The sequence below is a fragment of the Prorops nasuta genome, unplaced genomic scaffold, assembly GCF_024137725.1.
Source record: "Prorops nasuta isolate Cenicafe-Biocafe unplaced genomic scaffold, Cenicafe_Pnas_1.2 PNAS00081, whole genome shotgun sequence".
Taxonomy (NCBI): Eukaryota; Metazoa; Arthropoda; class Insecta; order Hymenoptera; family Bethylidae; genus Prorops; species Prorops nasuta.
In genome coordinates, this window is record NW_027116878.1 from 202311 (window position 1) to 221271 (window position 18961).

At 45.6% G+C, this 18961-nt stretch overlaps 1 protein-coding gene across 11 annotated transcripts in view; it reads right to left on the reverse strand.

The window, feature by feature from the left end:
* Positions 1–18961, reverse strand: part of HnRNP-K (Heterogeneous nuclear ribonucleoprotein K) — a 58845-nt gene that overhangs the window by 24999 nt on the left and 14885 nt on the right. For 10 of the 11 annotated variants that reach the window (XM_066745773.1, XM_066745764.1, XM_066745767.1 and 7 more), the window contains 5 exons: positions 15344–15459; positions 11756–11812; positions 8849–8892; positions 5659–5731; positions 5288–5398 (listed from right to left, as the gene is read on the reverse strand). In XM_066745773.1, the coding sequence (XP_066601870.1) occupies positions 5288–5398; positions 5659–5731; positions 8849–8892; positions 11756–11812; positions 15344–15454 (396 nt within the window). In that variant the 5' untranslated portion in view covers positions 15455–15459. The remainder of the gene's footprint in view (positions 1–5287; positions 5399–5658; positions 5732–8848; positions 8893–11755; positions 11813–15343; positions 15460–18961) is intronic. The other variant, XM_066745774.1, reaches the window with a different exon arrangement.

Here is an 18961-nt window from a genome sequence, read left to right on the forward strand (position 1 = left end):
GGAATCATTCTCTCGTCAACATCGACGAGTCTATACCATTGCATTGTCCAAGTATAATGTTAAAACTACCATTCCCAACGTCAATTCGCTCTTTCGATCAAACGGACTGAATCTATTTCAAGTTTAAAGAGATATACTAATAAATGAATTCATGATTATGCTAATCAGCTCGAAATTAATTGCACGAATCTTGCGTGCGTCTGATCGATCGACCAAAACGCGCGCAAGAAACTTTCTTGACAGAGTCGAAAGAGAGGACTGTTAAAAAATCATTTTCTCCGAACCGTCCCCACGCGATCCATTATTCCCTAATTTTATAAGGTCGCCTTTTTATATCGATAAACTTGTATATTATTATCAAGTTGCTCGTTATTTTTTGATAATAATCGGTCGAGCGATCCCGTTCGTTGAGAGTTGGCTCGACGAAAGCTTAAATTATAGTTATATATAACACACTAGAGAGCGACACGCGTCGCAAGGAAAAAGAATGCAAAGCTTGAAATATTTGCTGGATATTAGAGGGCCTAGTGTAAAAAATGTTAAAAGAGAGAGAGAGAGAGAGAGAGAAAACGCGCGACATTTCTTTTTTTTTTTCGTAAACGTTAAGAGAAAAAATAGCAAGTTGGCGAAACTTGTTCCGACTTTCACCGGAAGCCTGCATTTCTAGCCGGTCTAAAAAGTTTCGAGACAATTATTCTACGAGTGAGTTAATTCTCATTGTTGAGGAAGAGTATAATTACCGACCGGGAGGAATAACTTGGCAAATATAATAACAATCGTAAGAATTAGCGCTCTTTTCTTCGCTTCAATATTGTCATGCTAAACTTGTGGGGGGTTGCGCAGTAGGAGGAGCATTCGAAGGCGATCTGCACACTTTGATAAATGTTCGACATTTTTACGTGGTCGAGTTGTCGGTAGGCTGAGCAAAAGTTTGAAGGAGCATTGCTTATTTCGACTGACTCTACACGTATCGTCGCGTCGTATCTCTTGGACCAATCGATACGTAGTGAGGGGTGGAATATATATATATATATATATCGTACCCGCGTAAGGATAGCGGCGAAGATTGCACGAATTTACCCTCTCTATATTTATAAAGCATATCGATTGTTCCCCGACGCGCGGCCGATCCAACTTATAAATCATTGCAGGACGGTCGAAAGAATTTCTTGCGTTATATAGCATGGAGCGCCGAGTTTTAAATTGACTCGTCTGTTCTCGCCGCGAGCGAGCCGTTGAGAGAAATTACAAGAAATTCAAGAGAATAAATAAAAGCTAGGGTACTCTTTATTTGGCTGCTATTTGCTAATTACAAGTATATTGTAGGTAGCAGGCAGGCAGGCAGGCAGGAGGGGTGTACGAGTTCTCGTGCCTCGTAACTCGTCAGAAATCGCTCATTCTCCAGAATAATGCTCTTACATAATTGCAGGCTTCAAAGAAGAAAGTAGGCTGGATATTTGCAAGGGATCATAGATACGGTTTATCAGGTGAATTTTATGGAAGCTTGATACGGTGGAGGAAGAGGAGCCTCTGCTCACTGCTGCCACACCGGATATATCTTTTTTCATTTAGCAGATCTCATGTGGGAAGGTGGCTTCTGCTGCCATCGGTGCATGTGTGTGTGGACCACCACCCGCAGCAGTTGTAGAAGCTTGGATCACCGCGAGCGCGGCGGGCGCGGTACGTACATATATGAAAGACGACCATTTTACGCGCTACTCCATCCCATTCCATACCGCAACAACAACTCCACGAGGAGAAGGCTGAAATTCAGCTGCAGGAGCTATATAAGGAAGATTGACATGCACCGAGCTCTCCGATGCATCAATTTTTATCTTCTTCTCCAGCCTCGCTTATTTTGGCCGCGCGCAAGTAAGCAGAGGCACATTACGCAAGACGCGTAATTGCGCGACGAGAATTTTCAACCATTCTCTCAGCTTATATATCGCAAGAAGAAAGTTTCTCTCTCGTCCCGGCAATGTACCTCTCGAAGAATGTCGAACCTCCCTTATTACTCTCGGTATTCGCCTAGGTAGTACTACATGCATCAACTTGCACGGGGGGGGGCTTACTGCAACATATTATACAAACCACACAATCCTCACCTTCTTCTCTTCCACAGCAGAGAAATAATAATGTAAACGATGGAAGGAGAAAATTAATTGGTCTACCAATCAAATTTCTCCTAACAAAACATATTCGATCGATCGTCTTTGCCGCCGAGTTTATCGAAGAAATTTTCTATAGCAAGAAAAGGAACGCAGAGAAATATTTTCCTCGATGAGAGTGCGAGCGCGCGCGGTCGCGGAGCTCTCGACCGCCTGCCTCTCGCCACACAATATTATATTTCGGCCAAGCCTATATACCGTTACAGGGAAGCAACACAATTTACAGCCGATAAGTAATGACAAATATGCATGGATAAACTCCGATAGAGTGCGGAATCCACTCCTTTAGTTCATATTATATAGGTAGTCGCTTATATGTTAATGGCTCTGCATGTACGCGAGAATCATTGAAAAATGAGCAGAAATATGTGGGGATATTGGTAAACTTTACACCCGAGTCTTTCCTCAATGGACAAGAGCTCGTTGAAAAGATTTCCAAGAGTCCATGTCTCTCGCGAGCTTTTCCCCGGCCGGAGCGCGCGCGCGCGCGCCGGATCATGCAGCATTATAAGGCGACTAGAATCCTTAAGCGGAGAATTCCTTATTTTCTATAATTACGCGCAGCATATATAACGGGCGGGCGCGCCAACTGTTTCGCAAGGCGACGTGTGTCGGTACGTCACGCTGAAAAGACGTATAATTTCATATTATTCCCGACTGTGGCGCCGCACACATATTCCAAGGACGTACGTCACATATGTCCTACCCGTAGCTGATATTCTTAACGTTTCCTACGTCCCGCTCGGAAGAAGGTGTCGCGATAGCGAGAATTCTACGTTAGAAATCAATGGAAAACCGTTTGGCGTCGCCGCCGGCCAGCCCCGCCACGACTTTCTCCCAACTTGAAAATTCACTCGACAAGTCCGAGGTCCATCGCAGCTAGCCTACCTGCTTTTAATCTCTCTATAGTCAGCCTGATCGATTTTGTCCAGCTGAATCATTCGCGCGGTGGTCGGCGACACATTTTTCGCACTTGCCACCCCCCCCCCCCCCCAATAACCAATGGGAGAGAAGCAGCCAAGGGAGAGTAGTTGTTGGAAGGGAGCAAAAGCAAGCAACCCCGGAACCTTTGCACCTTTTAAATTCCACCGATCGTATACGCCACGGGCTGCCAGATCGAAGCTTTCATCATTGATCGCTCTCCGGGATCGAGCTTCCCTTCGACAATGCAATACAAGGGAGAAATCTGTCAAACGAATTTATCCCCCTTATTTGACCTCGAAAAGAGTCACCTGCAGTGAGAAAACACTCGCAACTCCTGTTTAGGTTCAACGAAGAATTAATGTAGGTACTCTTATGTCGTTATTTCGTTGGTTGTATTTTTATTTTCTACTATGCTTGTAATGCGTGATCGGTTGGATATTTTGAATAAAAGACTGTTAATGATGCTAGCTGATCTAGAACTGAACTGTACTAACCCCTACGCCCTTCCCCGCGACCACCCATTCTCGAAGATTTCCGAAGACGCGATCACGTTTCCGAAGCGTGTATGCCTGATCATTGAAGTCTTCTATTCGTTATTTCGATAGCCCAATGAGCTCGAGGAGGCTTCCATGTTCGCCATACCCTTATAGTTCTTGCTCGTGGATATGTCGTTTATTGCAACGAAACAACTCCGATTCTCTCTCCCTTTTCCTCTTTTTTCCCGACGGAACGCGGCCTGCGCTCGACAAATTCAAGCGTTTCTTTGCTTTCCAAGATACACGACGCTACACAATTAGGCACCTACACCACCACTACGTCAAACAGGAACAATGAAAGAAATGTTTAGTTACGGGACGGAGTAGTACGCGCTCGACTTTCGAATAATATTGTATTTCCCATTCGGTCGCACGCATGACTCTTTCAACTGTATGCAAGAGCGCGAACAAAGTATATCCTCCTCGATGTGCGTTGTTGGAAAATTCATTGATATATTTAGCAAAAGGATATGAGGGAGGTGACGAAAGGTCTCTAGAATGCCGACTATAGAGAAAAGCCTGCAACTTTCGAGTCCGGCGAAGAAGAGGTATGCGCGAGTCTGGTGTCTACCAGCGGTCGGGCGGGCCTTAGTGGCTTCCACTTTGAAAAAAGATCCCTTCACTTTTCATCTCTCTGGCGAACGCGGGCGGGCGGGCGGGCGCGCGCACGCGCGACAAGCTACGGACGTTACAACGGTACATGTAGAGGCTCTCGCGCGCGTTACCCATGCTCCTTTCCTTCTTTCACATCAAAGACTATATATTGTCAATAGATATAATAATATACTGTCCAAGCTAGGGTACCGTCTATATAGGTTTCGTAAATTTAGCCATTGAGAAAAACCACTAAAATTGACGAAATTTTCCGAGAGAAAGAGTCATATGCACGGGTGCAGGCTCTGTCTCTATGATAACGACCAACCACCACTCGACTTTCCTCCGTCCGTCCGTCCTTCAACGGGTTATATTCTACTGCCGCGCGCGCGCGCTTCGCTTTATTCTCATTGATAAATTCGGTAATATAGATACAAGAAAGACTCTTCTCCAATGAGATGATATGTCTCGACTGTCTGGAGGTGCAAAAAATTGTTATTCGTACATGTTAGCAGATATACGATACGAGCTGAAATTTATAAAAGATACTAGCGGCTATTTGAATGTTCAAATGTATTTTTATAGCTCGCTTTATTTTCTCTTTCTTCCTCCCTTTCTATTGCCGGAAAAATGAGAAAAAAAGAACCTTTCGGTCGTAAGGTGGGTCATACCATGGCCGCAAGCTGCACGCATCATATATGACGCAATTTAAAGACAGAAGATGGCCGAGTATAGAAATGACGAAACGTACAATTGCAAGAGAGAAATGCAATTAAAACTATTATGATTTATGTGCGCGTAGATGCATCGCCGCGCCGCGTACCAATGATATTTCCTTTCTACCATGCAACCCACGTTACATATAGGAATAACGTCCACACTCTCGAAGAAGCATGCGGATATGACGCATCGTACCTATGACTCTTTGCAAATTTCAACATTTTACAAAATCTCCATGATACTTCGAGCTCCTCCGCGTTATATATAGCGAATGTCGGTGAAGGAAGGAAGGAAGGAAGGAAGAAAGAAAGAAAGAAAGAAAGAAAGAAAAGTGTTGAGACTGACCTCGCGGAGCTCCTTGATCTTCAGTCCTCCCTTGCCAATGATACATCCAGCTTGGCTCTGATGCACCAGCATACGAACGTCGATTTCATCGCTTCCATGACGGGAACCATTCTGCGTGACATTTCAAAGAGATTTGTCAGATTGATCAGTCTCAGCTCGATAACTCGCTCATCGCATCGACGTATTATAATTGTATTATTATATTTATCGTTGGAACAAGTAGTAGTAGGAGCAGCAGCTATCAAAGATCATGGCCACCGCCGCGGAGAAAAGAATAAACGAAATATGTACATGGCATCTTTTCTATGTATTGGTATACAAGCAATGGACTTTAATAGCTGCGCTGCAGCATTGTTGAAAATCCAACTCACCTCCTCGAGATTAGGTACGACCTCGTTCAATACTTGAAGAACAGTTTCCAGATCCGAGCTGATCGTTAGCACCCTAGAATCATAAAAAACTCGGAGAATTACTCCAGCTGTGCCAATGCTTAACTCTTGTACACATTAGACTCGATAAGAGAGTGTGCCGTTTTGGTTATTTCACATTTCCTATCGGAGAGTTAATCCTTCCCTCGTTAATTTTGCGCGAGCTCAGCCTCGATTGAAGCACCTGCGCGGTACCAATTAAATATATTTATTTATTTATTTCTATCGATAAACGTTTCTTCGTCTTTTCGCGCCTACCGTAGTACGTATATTATATATGTATGAAGGACAGGCTGAGAGAGAGAGAGAGAGAGAGAGAGAAAGGAGTGGGATTGAAAGAGAGGCAGAGAAAGAGCGTTGAAGAGGAATCGGCTGAAATGGAAAAATTGCTCGGCTATCGATTATCAGCATTGGTCGCGATGAAAAGATGCCTCTTCTTTGCAAGGAGATGGCCAAATGGCGAAACTGCTGCGCCCCCGATATCGCTGAGAGAGAGAATACTTGCGTCGGCCGGCCAACATGTCTGATTAGCCGCTTATCGATTCGAGCGAATCGCTTTCAACGCTCTCAATGAAATTTCCCTCGTAGCGCTGAAAAACAGCAAGAAACTCTCCGATCGGCTGGCTGCTGTTGTTGCTCTTCTTGTTTCTGCCGACTGAAAAGAACGCGCATGTGTCGTCTTGCGTATCCGGGTCGCCCTTGCCACGTTTTTCCACCACCCTCCAAGGCAGCTGCGAGAGAGAGAGAGAGAGAGAGAGAGAGAGAGAGAGAGAGAGAGAGAGAGAGTGGAGATTGCGTATCGGCGAATATCCTCGCGGGTCCCATTTGATTCACCGATGGAACATTCCCAAGTATGTGCCAAGAATCAAGGTCGATGAATCCTCTCCCCCCACCCCCCTATCACCAATCGATTCTCCTCGAAATCCACGAGTCACTCGATGGAGCATCGCACCGAACGAGAAACGATGGTCAATGGGAAAGAGGCGTTGGATTTCCAAGCTTTTTCTTCCTCTCGCTCGAATCGACCGGTGAATGCAGATTAGTATGTGCTGGGCAAGGATCGCGCGAGATCTATGAAACTACATTTGGCGCGTCCGGATTTTCTCCCTGGTGCGCGCGCATTGGATAAGCGGAGGGAGGAGGACGACAGCTTGGAAGAGAATGTAGTTTTGGCCGGAGGAAAAGACGAGAGGAACATTTTGCACTTCCGTTCGGTCTCCGACGACACAACGGAGAGTGGCGCGAGCGAGCGCCAATCTTTTGATTTTTCAAAATCTCGCCCGTACGATCCGCTTTTCCCCTGGTTCACCGTTGTTGCAATGAGAAACTCTCTCCCTTCCTCTCTCTCTCTCTCTCTCTCTGCTATATAGCGTATCTCGAAAGAAATCTCTCTCCCACACCCTATAGAATGGATATATATAGGTATCTGATCCATTGGGGTGTGTGTGTGAGGCGGAAAAGAGTGTAGGATAAGTGTCCTTCTGCGAAGGAGGCTGCTAAAGGTCGTGGAGCGCGAGTCACTCCCCCGTCCTCTTTTAATGACAGCCCGAAAACACACGAGGCAATTATTAAAATAATAAATATCGCAGAGCTCGCTCGCTTGCCAACCGATCGATCTTCCTGAAAATAGAAATCACGTTATTAATATTCCATCGGATTTCCGTGATAGGATCGGTAGTATGGGTATATTGTTATACATCTCTCCTCGTATATATATATTGTATCATAGATTTCTCGTGATCGAATTTCATTGGAGGTTTCCTCTCAAGATGCGTATATGCAAGTAGGAAGGAAACGCTGTACGCGTTGGTTGTGGGCCGATCGGTCATGTATCGGCATTTCGGAGAGGGGACGCAAAACGGGCAACGGAAAACCTGGTGAGAAAATTTTAACAGTTGGTCTATATACTACTAGATGGTGCTTCCGGTCTCTCTTCACGATAGACATCGGGGGAAACCCAACTTGTCAAGTCGGACTTCACTTGGGAAGGACCGCTCGAGTGCGTTTTACCGTCTTATCCAACAACACATACATACACGTATGGGAAACCTAAAATTAAAAACTTTTGGGGACTACTGAGAAGGCAGACAGACAGACAGACAGACAGACAGAGAGAGAGAGAGAGAGAGGGAAAAGGGGTGAAAGAGGGAGAAATAAGAGACGAAAGGAAATGTGTAGGAGAACGAGGGAGAGGGTTTGCGGTGCAAAGGTACAAGGGTTGGGGGGAGGGGGGCAACGAGCGAAAAGACGAGTGAGCTGTGTGAATGCGAGCAATCGGCCAAACGTATCGAAGGAATATGATGAAACGGAGAGATCGCTGCACGCTACCAATTTTACTGTGCTCTTTAAAATCTCTTCGCTCGCTCGTTCATTGCGACGCGAATGGCGTAACGACAAAATATCTTTGAGAGATTATCACTGACTAGGAAAGAAAGCAAACCTAAAGAGATATGCGATACAAGTATACTGGAAAGAGAGAGAGAGAGAGAGACGAGAGAAGGAAAAAGAAAGGAAAAAAGTAGAGTTCCCGTGTGTACCATCGGATAAGAGCTCGTTTGAGGAGAGAAAGAAAAGATAAAGTCAAACATTTCTCACACACAGTCGGTGATTCTTGTCACGGCGCGATAGGACACGTAAAGATAATAGAGTTTGAACGGAGGATAAGAAGTTGCTGAGACGAAGAAAAATCATATAAAAAAAAGAAGCTAATAAAAGACAGCAGAGGCAGCCAGACCGAGAGACGGAAGGGAGAAGGAAGAAAAGAAAGAAACACTAAAGAAAACAACAAGCACAAATGTTACGAGAATATATAACAAAGTATTATAGATGTATAATTGAGTCAGTCGAATGATCGATCAAGCGCCATTTCTTTTTCGCGCCTTTCTTATCCTACGTGTACGACGAAGAAATTTATGCATTATGTGCTCGAAAGGGATGCGTATAAGAATGGACAGAGTAATAATGGGGTTAGGTGTATGGGAGTGATGCAGAGAGAAAATATATGGATAGAATGTGTGATGAGACAAGTGAGATTGTAGCTAGTCGAGTTAGAGAAGGTAATTTTATAATATAGAGAGAGAGAGAGAGAGAAAGAAAAAATAAGAGATTATAAGTAGAGTGGTGTTGGCATTACCGTTCGGGTCCGGGGCAATCGGGTACAATGATCGAGGCTTTGTACTGTTGGGCCATGGTTGGTGGTTGGTGGTTGGTTCATTGGTGGTCGTTGTCGATTGTTGGTAGGGTCGTGTGGTGGTCCATTTGCCGATCGAGATGGGGTCCGTGTGTCGAATCGGTGTCGTTCCGGGCAGGGCAATGGACGACGAACGGACGGCAGGGTAAAGACGCCGGGGCACACGTACGCCACACACAGAGAGAACGACGCCAGGGGGGCAACGCCGGCGGGGTCCGGGGTCGGGGCGGGGCCAGGGCACAAACCATCAACCAAGTTAGAGAGAGATCGCACAACTCGCGAGAGCGCGCGCTCCTGTCACTCGCCTCGCCAAACTTTTTTCTTAACCTTCTTCTAATATATCTATACCAACATTAACTACTCTTGCACACATCACCCCCCCCCCCCTCCCACCCTCCCTCCTCCTCTTTCTTTCCAACACACTATCTCTTCTCGCACACGCATACAAACACACTCTTTCCTCTCGCACAATATAGTCCCACATATATATTTTTATATACTTATTTCTGTAAATATAAATATATATATATGCATATAAATATCCCACAGGTTATACAACATATGTCCCTATCAAGCCCCAATCATCGTCATCATAGACCATTGACAAAATGCCCTCCAACTATAACTGGCAATCTTCGATCATCCATTTTTCTCTTCCTCGTTCGAGAAAGCCTCTATTATAGTAATATCTTGTGAAGGATCACCAATCGCTCATCGCTTTTTACTTTGAAAACTGCTTTTCTTTTCTTTCTTTCGTCTTTCTCTTTGCATCTGTCGCACGCCGACAAAAACCACGAGAGTCGAGCGATGAATGTACGTACATATATATATATATATATATATATATATATATAGTAAGGAAAGCACACACGGTGCGCGCCTCCTATCTTCGGGGTGAACCGCACTTTTATCCGCGAGACTTTTAACCGATCCGAAGAGAGAATCTTAAGACTGCTGCTGCTCTCTGCGAGATATCCTCCAGGAACACGCCGTCATCGACTTGACCGAGAATCCCGATAAGATCTTTTAGCGCGTCCGAAACGAGAGAGAAACTCTCTCTCGTTTACGGGAAGAGCAATTAAAAGTAAAAGCTCCAAGGACGACAGTTATTGTACGGATTATACGGCAGAGAAATATATTTCATGCGCGTCGCGTCCCGTCTCGTTATATACTCTGTGTTGTGCTACATGTACGATGCTTCTTCCGTGCAGGGTTGGCCGCATTTCGATGATCGATGCTTCAAGCACGTTTCCCTTGAATAATGAAAGCTAGGGGGAAAACGCGTCTAAGAAACGTTAGTCTTTTGGTTAAGCAGTGAGCCGTGAGTCGACATGACGAACGAGTGTGGCCAGAGGGCTCGCTCGCTCGCTCGGGCGCGTTTCTCTCGTTCGTCGCGCGATCGTTGGTCAAAAAATTGTTTATTTCAAAGATTATGGGTAATGGAAGAAAATGACTATCACGCTTATTACTATCGAAGGAATGGACAATACATTAGTAAAATACGCTGATTATCCCGCGAGGGGAATTTTCCTAAGAGAGCACAAAACGCGTGCGCGTTGGCGACTCGACGAAATAACTTATTATCAAAGTCTCAAGGTGATTTTTGCTCTTCCAGCGGACTATATGGTCGGCTCTCCGAGAGAATCTTTAAAAGGCGCGCGCGCGAGTGGCCAGCGACTACGCGATACGCGTTCCTCTCTTCTTCCCAGCCAGCGCCCCTATCAATATTTTCCGCGATCAGTTGTCGCGCGCGCATCACTGCTCGACTCTGTAGCTTCCTGCGTGATATACATATGCATATACATATATGCAGCAGAGCACTCTCTATCAGCGTAATTCATTCCGATACCATCTTTCGCTCTCCTGTGCGAAGGATACAAAATGGCGGGAAAAGAGTTGTGCTGAAATACTCCTTCGAGTCAGCTTTATTGCTGAACAATGGACGGGGCACGATCCATTTTCAATACTTGACTCGTTCGAGAAAAATGCAGAAAAATGGACAAGCTACACAATTCTAAATATCACTATATGGGATACGTCTTCTTCTTCGCGATATATGCGAAAGAGAATAACTTGAAAGAGAGAAGCTCTGCTTCTCTCTTTCCAAAAAATGCATTGTTCCCCACATTAAAACAAACAAAGAAAGAGAGAGAGAGAGAGAGAGAGAGAGAGAAGGAAAGAAAGAAAATGAAAGAGAATAACAATACACACCAAATAATCGCTCTCTCAAATATATAATAAGTCATATTATGTATATATATATATATATATATATATATATATATACATACACTATTGATTCTATACTATTATCCAGACAAATTGTAATAAGAAAGAGCCTATTTCTCCAAAGACCGCGCTCTGCGCGTCTCCTACATTCGTATAATATACAGTTAAACTTTTGAGAAATTCTTTCTCTTCTTACGACGAACGAGAAACTTGCCTCTCTTCAACTTTTTATTACAATTTCTCTAGTTGATCCTTTGGTCATATCTTTCCGAACTTTTGCGACAACTGAATTAAAAGAAAGGGAAATGGAAGCAACGATGAAAAGGTTGAATAGCCAAAGAAATGAAAACGGTTGGAATTGAATAAATATACAGCACACGTGTATTATACATATATATATATATATATATATGTGTGTGTGTGTGTGTATATATATATATATTAGGAAGCACAAGTACATATCGAGAAAGATGCATGGCGAATGATTCAATTAATTCAGTGGTGGATGGAGTTTCGAGAATAAATAGGACACAAAGGAGAAGAGAACGAATGAGAGAGAGAGAGAGAGAGAGAGAGAGAGAGAGAGAGAGAATCGAGTTTAAAATGTTCCTCCTTTCTTACCTGACTTCTCAGCTTCGTGATATTCTGGCCTCCTTTGCCGATAATTGAACCAGCAACCTGTAACACGAAATCAGATGAATCTATAATAATAGAGAAGCGCATGTGTAATCTATGTGCAAATGTTGCAGTATGTGTATAGGAAAGTTGGTCCGCCGCGACGCACGCGTATCAATAGTGGTGAAGCATGTTCTGGGAAAAATAGGGGGCGAGGGTCTCTCTCCTTCTTCACAGCCTATTATACTATATATATATATATATATATATATATGCAAGTAAAAGCGGGGAGATGTGCGTGCGGATAAAGTACTTGCACGTTTGCACCGTGGCCATTTTGCGACTTTGAAATTGTCGCGTCCGGCAGAGCGGGCAAGTAGCCTATAGCTATCGTTACAACACGATGAGAAAATGCGATGAGAATGAGAAGCAGGATAGGAACGATAGAGGGCTATAGAGGATTTGTGGGATCGAAGGATTAGATTAAGACGGATCGGTGGATCTGGGTCCGATGGAATGTTTGTCCTCCACTCCCTTCTCACCGCGTGCGCGCGCGCGTCGAGGAAACAAGCCGGCCGCCGCCGCCGCCGCCGCCGCACGTTTAGAGAATCGGGCGAGAAAGAAAAGCAATTTCAGTTTGAGTGTGCGGACGCGCTGAATATCGCGGAACGCCGCTGCAGGCAGTGAGCAACGTGTGTGCCGGCCGACCGACCAACTTGCCGATTCTTTATGATAATTAAATTGATTGGCGCAACCGTTGCTCTCCTCGTTGCACGCACACTTGAAAAGGTATAAGCTTCGTTGCCACATTCCTCAACCTCCTTTTTCGCCGCATCGCCATGCCGCATACTCGATTGCCCTTTATAGTATATACGTTTCGAAGAAAAAGCACGCGCGCGCAACGAGCCTGCAATTAGGGAGGGGTGGAGTGTTGCGCAGAGAAACGATCGGTCAGAGATCCACTCAGCCTCCATCTCGTCATCGGCTTGCGCGAGATCGTTTCTCTGCTCTCTTATCAACCCCCCTGGAGAGTCTGTACCCGACAATGAAGAATAAGAAGAGAAAGAGAAGACGGTGGATGCATGGCACAGGCTACACGCGATCACGACGAGACGAGAGTCGAGGCTCACGGCGCACGGTGTATCTATCCTTGAACCGTACGTCTAGAAAGGTAAACAATGCTCGAGGCATAAAAGGCGGCGCGGCCCACCCCCCCCCCCCCTCCCACCAGCTGCACCGATATAAACATCCTTCCTCCCTCTCCCTCTGTTGCAATGGAGCGACGCGCCGTCCAATCCCCCTCCTCCCTACACGCACATTCACGACTCAAGCTATACTAGAGAGGCGACAAACACACAGCGACTGGTTGCGCTGCTATACGTTCCTTGAAAAGATGAAAAAACATTCGGATTGTTTCTCCGAAGGAATCGATTATTTTCGCGCATGGTATATAGGTAGGAAGAGGGGAAGGGGGGGGGGGGGAGGGGAGTTTGTTGGGTGAAATATTATCGTTGATTAGGAGGAGAACTGTTTGACAAGTCTCTCGCTGGAGATTTGAATAGTGCAGGCAATTAGCGGATGACGCAGAGAGAGAGAGAGAGAGAGAGAGCGGTGGTGCGCGGGGTGCACGGTTTGCCTCGGCAAGAATGCAAGCTTTAATGGCTCGCACTGGAATATTTATTGCGACACACACACAAGGGCAGGAGCTGCGCGCGCGCGAGTGAGAGCGATTGTTCCATTGCCGTTCGTTGGACGTCGTGCCTCTTGTTGAATGAGTTCACTCCGACTCTCTCTCTCTCTCTCTCTCTCTCTCTCTCTCTCTCGCGCGCGCGCGTTCGTGGCAGAGCGATCGAGAGGAGGAGAGACACCTTGAGAATCCACAGTGGCTCCGAGCGGTGGCCGAGCTCTACTCTGGCGCGGCATATCTCTCCGATTACATCGCCGCTACTTGACCCCGAGGATTCAGAGAGAGAGAGAGAGAGTCGATCCGGATTCGAGATGGTGCACGGCCTGCGAACAGCTCGATCAGCCTTTTCCCAGCCCAGCAGCATGTACGCGCAGAATATCAGCACGCGTCTGCTACCGAGAGCGCGAAGAAAGATCGATACGCGACACCTGCCGCGAGGAATACGAAATTGCAAAATTCCATTTGGATGGGGAATTTGAAGGAGCGCGTGTATCGTTGGTCGATTTTTGCTATAAAAGGGGGGGAGGCCGTGTGTGCATGGGACGGACGCGCGCGATTGCATCCTTCATTTCCAATGGAAGAAGCAACGGATAGTTGCACGCGGGGCTCGAGAGATAAGGGGGGGGGGGGGGGGGGGGGGAGAGCAGCGCGCGCGGCGACAATGACCGGAAGTGGAGGCGTGCGGCGTAGCGCGCCGTTTCTCTCGGTTGCGCAGCCAGCCAACTATACTAGCGCGATTTCGATATATCTTACACGGACCAACCTTCCCCTCCCTCCTATCTATCGGCAACCTCACGGATGTATTAAGAAAAAAAAAAAAAAAAACAAAAAAAGGCTTGGCGGGCGCCATTGGAAAATTAAGCGGTCATCTCCCATCGCCGCCACCTTCCCCAACGAATGCCGCGGATTGCGCGAATGGTGCGTCGTCGGCAGCAGCGACGACAGGTACATATATAGAGGCGTCGACTCTCTTGGACACGCGCCGCATATATACATGTGTACGCAAAAGAATTTTCCACGCAAAATGCTAACTATAAACAATTGCTTTTCAACTCTTTGACAAATATTCATTGCGCTACTTTATTCTTGGACCGAAAAGATTAATGAAATAACAAGTTACATTAAAAATCAGATAAAGCAATAGTGTGGACTTTCTTGTGTGAAAAACTTGTGGATTTTTTTCAAGAGAGGAGGAGAGGAAAAGTCTTTGAAATGTGAGGAAAAAAAAAAGTAGTTATTCTAAGAAAGATTGATCATCGAATGCGTGGTACCAGACTTGAAGAGCAATATTTTCTATTCGTATGGGAGGGGGGGGGGGGGGGGGGTTGGGATGGAAAAACCTTAGGTACACATATATTTGCATAGGAAAAGCAATGAAAAATTGTGGTGGAATACTGGCCGTGAAATACGGTGAAAAGAAGCGTACGTGTTTAAATATGCCATTTATAAAATTGAAATGTTCGGTGTGACGGGCTATTACGATCAAAATTAGCCATACTCTAGTTTTGTAGGCGTAATGCTTGTATGGATTCCACGGCAAGCTAGATCGCACGAGATAATATATAGCGACGACGGGGAGACGATGGAAAATTTGTACGTATAGATGTAAAGTGAGCAATAGCTTATGCGCGCCGCCGCCGCGGTTACGTCAGAAATCCTCCATGCACGGAGTGAATATTTGCAGCTGATTAAATTTGAGAAGAGAGAAGTAGAAATATATATATATATGACAGCTCTGGGATGGTTCGCTGTTATATTTCGTTGGTCGTGTCGCGTGCATGGATTGGGAAAGTGTCGTAGGGTGGGTGGGTGTATCCTGAGGAAGCTAGGTTACACGGAGAGCAATTTAGCCAGGCTGTTGCTCGATCGAAAAGCGCGGTAATTGTAAAACGATCTATTATACTGACCTTGCTTGGGATTAGGAGACGGAGTTCATCGTCTCCCTGTCGATAACGCTTGTGAGGACTGGGTGGTCCTCCGCAACCTGTCATAGCTGCTGTCTCAGCTTCTCTCTTCATTATTCCTGAAACACGAGCAAGCAAGAAAATTCCATTAGAAATCGGGATGCAATGGGTGCCGCGACGAATTTCGGTAAAATTATCGTAATAACGCGCTCTGCTCTTAAATCAATATTTAAAGGGACTTTGGCCGGGGCGCGCACCGTCCACAATAAAATGCTCTCGCTCGATTCTCCTCCTCGCTCGAGGATAGTTGCAATGATTTACGAAATGACGCGTGCGATTTTTATGATCCTCGGATGGAGAGGGAGAGATACGAGAGCCGTTTGCCTTGTAAATATATGCATGTGTACAGAGGACTCGAAAGGTCGTGCCGAGGGCATACTGCATATATATATATATAGATACAGTATCCTCCATACGAGGACGGTTTGTTGCACGGTGGCCGGGTCTACTTTTGCTCCAGCCGTCTTATTTGTACAATCTTCCTTGCCACCCGGCCACCACGAGAAGAAGAGAATCGTCGACGAGCTCCTTATTCGACTCTGTCCAGTCAGTCGCAACCACTCGAGCCAATTCGATGGTTCCGTGCCTCGCAATACCGCCTTACTATTGCCTCCTTCAAAGACAATCCGTGCTTGCTGCTTTGCTTCGCTCTCTCATGCCGCGTGGGAAACGGTGTGTTTTGCTCTTTCAATTAAAATCCATACGGCGCGCGCTCGCACTGCGACAGCCAGTTTTGCGTTGCTCCAGCTATAAGGCCATTTGTACTATACTATATATATATGAGGTATGTACGCGTGACCTTGCACGGCTATTGAAGAAGCGCAGCGTGGTCTGCATGAGCGAGCGCGGGGGCGCCTCGTTCGTATATACTCGCGTCGCGACGCCTGCACGGCCGCGGACCACCTGCATGCAGAGAATCTCGCGGCACCGGAAGGAGAGAGAGAGAGAGAGAGAGAGAGAGAGAGAATGGTACGTGCGTATACTCGTCGCGTTCATTTCTCGCGAGAAATCTGTTGAAAATGAAACTGCGAGGAGAGCGAGAGGGGGGGAGGGGGGGGGGGAGAAGAAGAAGAAAAGAGAGGGCCGCCCCCCGCCGTCACTCGATCTTGCATCGCGTATATACCACCACTGCCGACTTTAGCGTGGAAAATATATAGAGGTGAAAAAAAAAGAAGAGAAAAACTTTACTACTCCAATGCCAAATATTTACCTGTCAATTTCTCAAATTACATATCGCAGTTGTTGCAACTGCAAAAAGGGAGAACGAACATTTAATTGGAGGCCGGATACATCATTGGCTCGATATTGAATTTTATATCGTCACGCATCGATGCATAAATGTAACAATAGCATGATTTTCTGCTTTACAGTCCGCACTAAAAGTCACTTTTATCGTCGCGTAATAAACGGCCAACAACACGCGCTAGCCAAATAATCTCTCTCTAATCGTCCCTCCCTCTGCTTGCTACCATCACTATTCTACTCCTCCCTCCCAACTATTAAATTAATATCAGAATTTGTTTAACGCTCGGTATACACAGCAATAATTATTTCTACAATTTTCCGTCCGTCCGTCCGCTCTCTCTCTCTCTCTCTCTCTCTCTCTCATGGAGGGAAGATGAAGAAGCACACGCCAACCTATACCAATCAATTTAATCCTCTTTCCAAGAATTTTCACTTTCTTTTATACAACCTGGTTTATCCGATAATCACCTACCTACATACCTATCGTAGAAATACCCCTCCATGTCAATGTACAAAAAAGCTTGTGCCAAAGTTTTCAAGGAAAAAACTATCACGACGGGCGGCGTCTATAGTATTGCTATAGCTACACATATGTATATATCTATCTACATCATCATGGATTATACTCATTCTGCTCTGCATGGGCTAGGATATTTCATCGGTCATTCCTGGTTCGTAGTAAAATATATTGGAGCATGCGTATAAGAGACGAGGACAGAGGGGGAGAAGAAAGAGAAAGAAAAGAAACTCGTGGAGCGCGACAATGGCTCTCGCGAGTAGAACGGATATAATCGGACCGGCCGGCCGGTGCTACAGCTCAATATGGCCTTGCCCGGAAGAAAGCCTCGCGTTTCTAAAAAGAGACACCGATTCCAACAATAAGTAAGAGAGCCAAAGAAATTGTCATGCATATATAAAAGAATCATTATATTAAGAAAGGTCGACGATTCGAACGTTCCTTTTTACACGCAGGGGAAGAAGGAGGCTTTGAAAAGTTGTCGTTCCCGCTCTCTCGCGGCGCAACTACGACTCTTTAGTTTTAAAGGCTATTCTCCTTTTCGAAAAGACACAGGTCCGCGCATATTCCACGTGTGAGTAATACTCGATCGTATAGAAACTACTCCGCTGCGTAGACCACATGTACATGCGTGCGTATACGGCAAAAGAAGAAACCAGCCATTTTCTTGCCAACTTTTGTAACGTACGCACCTCTTAATCCAATATACATTGGGGGCCTTATATTATTGCTCTAGACGAGTAGAGAAGAGCCTTGGCAGATGGAAAACTCAACTTGAATTGCAATTCTCTTCTTATCAAGGTTTCGACGATAAGAATAATTGCAACGATTGGTTTTCTTTGAAAGAGTAAGCAATACGAAGAAGACGGAACGCAATCTATATGTATAGGATTGAAAATTTCAGTGCTCGCGTTCCCCGCGTACATTGCAGCAGAGAACATGCACGCGATGAGGAAGAAGCGAAGGAGGAAGAAGCGAAGGAGGAAGAAGCTCACCGCCCTCTGTAGTCTCCTCGTCGTCTTTGTAGTCGATAACCTGCACGCCACGCAACCTTAATATTTCACAGCGAGACGATTCTGTCGAGAAAAAGCCGGCCGTGTGTCCCGGTATAATCCACCCCTCCCCCCCCCCCCCTTATATATTCTTCGTTCGTGCTCCCTCATGCTCCCCCGCAGTTTTATAACTAATTTACTCCTCGCTCGATCGTCAAAAGCCCGGAACGACTGATTTACCACCAAGTATGTGTCGGCCGCAGCATTATTATGAAAATTGAAAGAAGAATGTTGCGAAAGAAATTTATAATAATCCTTGCTGCGCAATGGAATAACCTTGTACGCGTGATTCTTAACCGCGTATGTTACTCTTTTGGACCTTCGAGACGAGATTATCGAATCACTTGTAGTTTATAATATTGGCGAGGGACATCACTGGTGCGCGCGCACTCGCGTCTCATCCACAAGAAAATTTCTATTTACTATTCTTTTGCGTCTTATATATACTTTGAATTTAACGAACGAGCATGAAACAGAGGTAAAAGCTAGCTATATATGTATAAAGAGGACTTTCGGCGATCGATATTCATTCCGTCGCGAATCGCCGCCCGCCTTCTTCTTCCTCTTCTTTCTATCCACCACTCTTCTGGGCCAGAGAATCTGCACATTTTTCTTTTCAAGCCTTGAAATAGCAGTAATCTGACGATTCGTAGAAAAGGTTTCTTCTGGCAGTTTGGAAAGAGACACGCACAAATGTATATATATATATATATATATATTAGGGTGGTCATTAAAAAAAATTTTTTT